Source organism: Arachis ipaensis, chromosome B04 (assembly GCF_000816755.2).
Source record: "Arachis ipaensis cultivar K30076 chromosome B04, Araip1.1, whole genome shotgun sequence".
Lineage (NCBI taxonomy): Eukaryota > Viridiplantae > Streptophyta > Magnoliopsida > Fabales > Fabaceae > Arachis > Arachis ipaensis.
Window position 1 is genome coordinate 4,030,273 of NC_029788.2, and position 7,905 is coordinate 4,038,177.

General features: G+C 37.1%; 3 protein-coding genes across 3 annotated transcripts in view; 2 read left to right on the forward strand and 1 right to left on the reverse strand.

The window, feature by feature from the left end:
* Nucleotides 1-1,299, forward strand: part of LOC107638478 (transmembrane 9 superfamily member 1) — a gene marked incomplete in the record, with an annotated part of 5,224 nt that extends 3,925 nt beyond the window's left edge. The window contains 2 exon segments of the mRNA XM_016341778.2: nucleotides 273-546; nucleotides 737-1,299. Of these exon segments, the coding sequence (XP_016197264.1) occupies nucleotides 273-546; nucleotides 737-804 (342 nt within the window).
* Nucleotides 1,862-2,623, forward strand: LOC107638480 (ferredoxin). The gene has a single exon (XM_016341780.2). The coding sequence runs from the start codon at nucleotides 1,944-1,946 to the stop codon at nucleotides 2,385-2,387; it is 444 nt and encodes a 147-aa protein (XP_016197266.2). The 5' UTR covers nucleotides 1,862-1,943; the 3' UTR covers nucleotides 2,388-2,623.
* LOC107638479 (MLO-like protein 4) lies at nucleotides 2,924-6,944 on the reverse strand. The gene is made up of 15 exons (XM_016341779.2): nucleotides 6,484-6,944; nucleotides 6,187-6,244; nucleotides 5,876-6,099; nucleotides 5,687-5,803; nucleotides 5,440-5,500; nucleotides 5,199-5,290; nucleotides 5,023-5,097; nucleotides 4,720-4,805; nucleotides 4,580-4,629; nucleotides 4,450-4,490; nucleotides 4,190-4,360; nucleotides 4,064-4,099; nucleotides 3,867-3,934; nucleotides 3,700-3,760; nucleotides 2,924-3,555 (listed from the first exon to the last, which is right to left on the reverse strand). The coding sequence occupies exons 1-15, from the start codon at nucleotides 6,607-6,609 to the stop codon at nucleotides 3,130-3,132; spliced, it is 1,692 nt and encodes a 563-aa protein (XP_016197265.1). The 5' UTR covers nucleotides 6,610-6,944; the 3' UTR covers nucleotides 2,924-3,129.

Below are 7,905 nucleotides of genomic sequence, written 5' to 3' on the forward strand. Positions count from 1 at the left end.
TCTTTGGTATTAGTTTGATAGAATGATCTGCGAACGATGATTAAATTGTCTCTATATGACCTCAAGGTCACAGATTAAAGAAGTAGAATCAGCCACAGTTGCACTGGGTTGCCCTTATTAGTTTGATAGTGTTTTCCTATTCTGTCAGAATAGAACCAACACTTTTCTTGAGGAAAACACTTCTGTTAACTTTTAATTCCTGTGAAAGCTGAATCAACTCATGCAGTCTTATCTTACAATCTCTTTTGTTTCTTACATTTTGTGAAAAACAGGTGTACTATGTCTATGGCTTCATGCTACTAGTTTTTCTGATTCTCCTCATTGTGACCGTATGTGTGACAATTGTGGGGACATACTTTCTGTTAAATGCCGAGAACTACCACTGGCAATGGACTTCTTTCTTTTCAGCTGCCTCAACAGCTGTTTATGTGTATTTGTACTCAGTATACTACTACTATGTGAAGACAAAGATGTCAGGGTTCTTCCAAACGAGCTTCTATTTTGGATACACTTTGATGTTTTGTCTTGGACTGGGAATTCTCTGTGGTAAGTTCTTGAATTTAATTTTAGTGTTCATTTAGAATCCATGACTATTGGCTGCACAGTTTAAATGTGATACCTTGACAATGTGCTGAATGTTTCTATTTTCTGAAATAAATGAAATGGAAGTGCTCTTATCTTCTAAAAATGGATACCTCAGTTCACAATAAATAATTATTTTCATTCAATTGGGCAGGAGCTGTGGGTTATCTTGGTTCAAATTTGTTTGTGAGGAGGATCTATAGAAACATCAAGTGTGACTAAGGATTTTCTGAAAGTTCAGACCAGAGCAGTTTCCACATATTTGCAGGAGACAATAAATTCGCAGCAGAAACCTCTGGTTGTATGTATGGACCAAACAACATTTACAGGTAGTATCACAATCACAGGGATTTTGTGAATGAGGATGTATTCTTTCTCTATATTAGGGAAGGCCCGAAAATTTTTTCCCCATGTCAGTAATTGGAAGCCTTGATTTTAGAATGTAGAGATTTGTTTTTATAATTTAGATAGCTAGCAAAATATGAGACTCTTGTGGTTACTTTTCCATCCCTTTATAAATAGGTGCCCGATTGGTATACTGATGTCTAAATTCCCCACGCGGTTTAGCTACGGAAACAATGTATGTAGAGGGGGTTAAGTCATTGGAAATGAATTTTGTGCTCCTGAATTTTGTACCAAAGATATGATTATCCTTCCTATCTGCTTCTGCCACATTGCTTGTTTAAATTTTTAAATGCTGACATGCATTTCTTCATCTCATTCCATTTTTTATGGACTTTAAATATTTATTTGTGGATGTAACTCGAGACACGGTTTTAACGAAAAGGAATATATACGTATGTGCTTCTGCATGCCTGGCCTTCTTGACCGAGCTCTGTTTTTGTCATTCTCTGCTCCTATTTTTGAATACTTAGGTACCTTAACATGCAGCATTATAAGGATAAACATTCAGCGGTTGTACTTGTGTAAAGGGATCAAATGAAAATTGAACAATTTTTCCCACAATTACTTGTGTCATTGTGTGTGTTAGCCTGTATGCTTGGAGGTATTATTTTAAAAGGCAAACTGTATTTGTGGCATTACTCGATCCTGAGTGCATTGAAAACGATTTTAGTAGAAGGACCCTCGGTATTGTATGGTCATAGCGAATTACCAAAAAATAGAGCCACGCAATGCAGGAATAGGATAGTGCCAACTAGAATAGCCAACCAATAATCTCTGGTGATAACTGGGATAGATAGATTGAGAAATAAAATGCTGCCACGTGGCAGATAGGATTGCATGCACGTTCCTGCATGTTTTATCGACACTATTTCCACAAGTTCACCTCTGTTGTCAACAACAAAAGCCACCTTCTCTGTTTCTATTCCCTACCATCTTCAACTTTCACCAAAAATACAATGGCCACCACCCCAGCTCTCTCCGGCACCATGGTGAGCACCTCCTTCATCCGGAGGCAACCGGTCACCACCAGCCTAAAGGCATTCCCCAACGTGGGCCAGGCTGTTTTTGGTGTGAAAGGTGGACGTGGTGGCCGTATAACTGCCATGGCTGCATACAAGGTGAAGCTCATCACCCCAGAGGGACCACAAGAATTTGAATGCCCCGATGACGTCTACATTCTCGACCAGGCCGAGGAGCTCGGCTTTGAGCTTCCCTACTCGTGCAGGGCTGGTTCCTGCTCTTCTTGTGCTGGCAAAGTTGTGAGTGGCACTGTGGATCAGACTGATCAAAGCTTCCTTGATGATGAACAAATAGACGGTGGATTCGTTCTCACCTGCGTTGCTTACCCTCAGTCAGATATTGTCATTGAGACCCACAAGGAGGAAGAACTCGTTGGTTAAATGTTGTAACCACAATTATTATTTATTATTATCATATTAATAGTTTTCTTGCCATTTTATATCATGTTTTTCTACTCATGTCTTTTGTGTTTAGGTTTTATTATGCCTTTTCGGGGGCATGATGATTGTTTTGTGTTTTCAGGACAATGAGTAAGTAACTTACCCTTCTTCTGTAGTAACAAACAAGTGAACTTGTCGTTTATAAGAATCCTTATTCGATATACATTTATATTATACCAAAGTAGCAAACTCTTAATGCTATAGTGCATGTCATTTGTCAACGATTCCAAATTGGCTATTAGGTGATGATTCGAGTGGAAAGAATTAGATTCACAAACCACGAGAATTAGGGATGCCAAGTTTGTGATAAAAAATATGCTACTAAACAACTTGGTGTACTTTCTTAAACTAGACTCGGTAAAAAAGTAGTAAAACATAAGAGTTTATTGGGTTCAACCTGTTTACTTATTTCTGTTTTTAAGATCTTCTATTAAATATTTAAACTATGTTTTATGTCCAAAAATTTCAACGCTACGTTGAGACTAACCCTATATATATATAACTTGATAGGCTTACAACTTAGATAAGATATTTAGTTGCATCTGTTGTACAAGCCTCTTCACACTGGACTAGCTAGTTACTATATCCATCCTTCAGAGCCTTTATGCCTGACTTTGTACATCTATATTCCCTTGTTTCAACTGGTTATGCAATGAAACTAAGAACATTAACCATAAGTTTGTCATGTTTTCTGAAACAAATCAGAAAGAGTCTCAGCTTTTGCTACGTCTTCACTGCCACCAACATGGTCCTCGCCATTATCGGGCAGTTGTGTCGAGTCAATATGTACAGAGTTGGACAAATACTCGGCCACCTTCATTGAATCTTGGTCTTTGGAGCTGTTGGAAGCTTCAAATTTGAGTTGGTCTACTGAAGTTACTGTTATCTGATTCAAAGACTCTAAGTCTAAGGAAGAGCTTCTAGTTAGAGTACCAGATACTACTGTTATCTCATCCCTCTCATCAATTGTTGATTCAAGGGAACAGACTGATCTTGCAGTATGATGCGAGTGATCATGTTTCGATTTCTGTTTTACTCTTTTACACCAACTGTGCAATGAATCTCTAACACTCTCTGTTACTAGCGCCTTCTTACACCGCGATCCCATCTATAGTGATCCATCAATTTTGAACATGTTAGGAAATATGGATAGAAGAAACATTATTTCAGTTACAGGAGAGAAGAGAGTGGGGCGGGAGACAGAATGGATGATGTTGAAATGTTTAGAAATCACTGCTAATGTTAAGCCGACCTGTGAAACTATCACATTCAGGGGCACTGTCATGTAGCTACACCAGAACTGAACAAGAACACTGCAAAGTTTGAAATAAGAAAACTGTGAGACCCCGAAGATTGAGTATTTTAGAATCTTGAGAGTGGAGAACTAAATAGCACTTTTGGAAGAGTGATGAAGCTCACCCCGATGCCAAACGAATGATGATCATGTAATGGTTCTTCATAAAGCATGATTTTTGCTCTAGTCCCCACTAAACATACAGGGGGAAAAATTTTTCAACTTAGCAAAAGTTTTGAGTAGACAGACTCATATAATAGAACACATATATACACTTGCTGGCATAGCAGCACGCATATTCTTCAAGAACTAAGAATCTTACCAATGACCAAATAAATGTTGCCATTTCAAAGGCATTCTGCATGAATAATAGAGAAAATTAAGATAAGAATTGAAAACAACCAAGCAGAATGACAGGACTACAAATTCTGGTGGTAGAAGTAGTTACCTGAAATATCACAAATTGAATCAGCCATAGGAGTATTTCTGGCTTTTTAAACCAGAAGAGATCATCACGTGGCTTTACTTGTGTCCTAGCAAGTGGACCTTGTTGTTCCATAATTTCAAGTGCTAAAGTGGATACTACATGTTGAAGTTTTGTGCCTATCAACATCACAAGCTTTTACAAGTACAGAAATTAGACATTGAAAGAACAAAGAATAACTTTTTCAAAGGACAGTTTCATTTTTATGAAGATAGTATACATACCATTGCAGGGATAAATGACAACCAGAAGTATATATTCAGACCTGCAAATTCAGGAAATTAAACTTGTGAGGAAATTAATAAGAGACACTAACAATGTACACACCCCCAACGCTGAAGAAGGAAAACTTACCATGGATGTTCACAAAGATGCAGATTATAGCATAAATCCAAAGTGGCCAGCTGAAGTTAAGGGAAAAAATTATTGAAAATTATTGCATTAGTTTACGAGCAACACTTTAATTATCTAAATGGAGAAAATCCATTTCAGACCTTATGCCTAGAATGCCATGAAATTCATCTTCCATGCTTCGAACCATATATTGATGAAAATTATATGACAGTGGCAATCTGTGCTCCTGCAAATTTATAAAACAGGTTAGGATCACATGGAATCAGCTAGTGAGGAAGGTGAAGAGTATGTTAATGATGTTAAAAATGATAGTGATTGCAAGAGAGCAGCTTAATCCACTTTGAATAACATATTTGAAAAAACAGAATTGACAGATCAAGGAACAACAATGGATGAAAGAATCTCCTATTATGAATGATTATCTCAATAAATAGAAAACTTACAGTGATGAAACCCAGACGGAGTGCAAGGTAGTCTGATTTTTTTATAGAACTCCTAAACTGGCGCAGGAAACAAAGCTGCAAATTGACACCACAAATTATCAGCCACGAGGATGAAAAAGTAAGCTTGCAAATAAAAATTAAGAATATGAAGCTATAAAGTGTTGATGATATATCACCATCCAGATGAGTATTGGATTCCTGCTCCATGGATGTGAAGCATGATGAAAAACAAAGGTTATCTGCCGCCTCATCACCTTGTTTCTTTTTCCTGTACAACAATTAACATGTAAATGTGATTGGGTAGTGTCTGACAGTTAGATTATTACAACAGAAATTTTCATTTGTTACTACATTGACAAATTAAAATTCCTGTCTTGGTTTGTGAAACCATTCTATGCTATATAGTATGCTATGCACCTTGCAGATTTCCGTCCGCTGCAACCGTGGTCTGATTTTCCCATCTGCGCCAACTATAAATCTAAAGAAGCATGGAACAAATGGAAAACAAACAATAGTACACGAAAGGCAACAATGTCAGCCCCACATAACCAGAAACATATGGACCAGACAACCAAACATGAGCCAAAGCAAAGAAGACAACAACATGTGCTTGAAACAAGCAAGTGATCCCATAATAAGCTGGAAAAGTCTATTGCCGACCAACCTTGCTCATTGCCAAACCGACTGCCAGACAACTGTATAGAACATGAGTGATCCCAAGAACAAACAAGAACCGGTGCAGCTGCTCAAGACCCTCGTATGAAACAAATGGCTCGTGCCCCTGCATTCATTCATTTATTAGTATCTTTTACTAATAAATGTAATTTCTAACTCATAACTGAAAACTTCTTACCGCAGGGCATTGATTGAATGGACCACTAATTAGTCCCTTTGGAATATCAGTTTCATCAGGGGAAAAGGATGAACCTTCGGGCATGACATTCTGGTTCGTGTCAAGGTCTTTTTCAGAACAAATATAAAACTCGCTATTGAACAGTGATGAATTTACACATATTTCAGAGATCCATCTTGCACTTTGTGCCAACAACAAAGAGATAAGACCAAGTAGCATCAACTCTAGCAGAAAGGAACAATCCAAGTCAAGTACCACGTAAAAAATCAGTAGTATCATATCATTGATTATTATTAAAGTGCTTGTTTTACCTTCCTTAATCTTTTCCAGTGATGCAAAGAGAGCCTTCCTTCTTGTCTTCTTCAACCACTGCACAGCCAAGAAAAAGAAGCTTCATACGTTCACAAGATTCAACAAATTACTTGTTAAGCACCCTTCCATTTATACACTTCACCAAGAACAGATAAATAGCAACCGTTACACCAACCCTAAGATCTGAAACCGCCTATCATCTATTTCGCAGCACATTATGCAATATGAAGTAACATTTATTACTGTAACTGAATCACTTATATCATACACGTAATCTGCAACTAAAGTTGTAGTACCTTTCCAAAGCGGTAGATGGAGCGCTCAACGACGAAGCAGACGAAGACCATAACGGTAATAACGGAAGCAACTGAATATGTTGGCGTCTCAGCCAGAGAGCGACCTCGTCGAAGCACCTCCGCCATTATTACAAACTCTAACTACTCAAATCAACACAACATGGATTGAATATAGTAGTGAGCGAGTGCCGAGTGAAGGAAGAAGGATCCAGGAAAATTCAAAATGGAAAGTGGAGAAGCATCTAATAATCCCTCGGGTTTAGCAGCTTAATTATTATTTAATTAATTATTATGAGTAGGGGGTGCATGTGGACAGTGCCTAATTGCTACTGTGCACATCATACTGAGCTTTCAATTCATTTGTTTATTGTTAATCAAATCAGACCTTCCCTCAACCATCATGCATTGGGAAATGTTTCCAAACCATGCACATGGGAGGGTCTTCCTCTGCCTCTCTCGCGGGTTAGTTGTTAACAAATTTTTAGTGGGTCCCATTGCACCTTATTTGATATATGTCTGTAAAAGGCCATCAAGATCAAAATACGTGTACTTTTATAACCTTTATTGCCAAAATCACTGTGAAGGAAAAGTAAGCAGGGTTTACAAAATTATTCCTTCTGATTCTGCTTCTAGAGTTCTAGGCTTCTAGTTCTAGCCATGAGAGTCGTGTAAGAAGTAAGAACTAAGAAGCACCATTACTCCAAAAGTACGTATCTTTATTGTATTGTATACGTATATGTAGGGGATACTCATTTAAACTTTAAATTATATTTCTAAGTTTGAACTTAAAATACTATTTTTCAACAAATTTTATATGGGGCATTTCATTTTTTCTATGATGCACGGACACTGACACGGACACGGACACTGACACGGACACGGGACACGACACGACACGACACGGAACACGGCGACACGCGAATTTTAAAATCTTACATGACACATTTATTGATATTAAAATATAAATTAAATTTTTTAATTATTTTTAAAGTCTTATTTTAATTATATAAAGTATTTAAAATATCTTTTGTTTTAATAAATAATAATATATACTATATCTAAATTTATTTTAAGAATATATGTTAAGAATAAGACTGGACACGTGGACACATGATGGTATTTAGGTGTGTCCAGGCGTGTCCGGAGAAGAATTTTTTATTTTTTATTAAGACACGGTTGGACACAGCAGACACGCGTGTCGGACGAGTGTCGGTGAGTGTCGTGTCCGAAATGTGTCCGACACGCGGACACGATAATTCAGCGAAGTGTCCGTGCTTCATAGCATTTTTTTAACTAAATTTTAGGGTCTGTTTTGGAAAGCTTTAAAAATAATTTTTTTGATTTTTTTATTTTAATAATATTAATGTCTAATGTAATTTTTAAAATCAAATTGCAACTTTTTAAAAAACTATTTAAAAATTT

What these genes read in the sequence shown, in the direction of transcription:
- LOC107638480 (XM_016341780.2), top strand. Translation starts at nt 1,944, where the DNA reads ATGGCCACCACCCCAGCTCTCTCCGGCACCATGGTGAGCACCTCCTTC.
- LOC107638479 (XM_016341779.2), bottom strand. Translation starts at nt 6,609, where the DNA reads ATGGCGGAGGTGCTTCGACGAGGTCGCTCTCTGGCTGAGACGCCAACA. An exon ending in CATCTTTGTGAACATCCATG is followed by an intron (nt 4,491 to 4,579) that starts GTAAGTTTTCCT and finishes CTGAATTTGCAG; the next exon opens with GTCTGAATATATACTTCTGG. An exon ending in ATCATTCGTTTGGCATCGGG is followed by an intron (nt 3,761 to 3,866) that starts GTGAGCTTCATC and finishes CAAACTTTGCAG; the next exon opens with TGTTCTTGTTCAGTTCTGGT.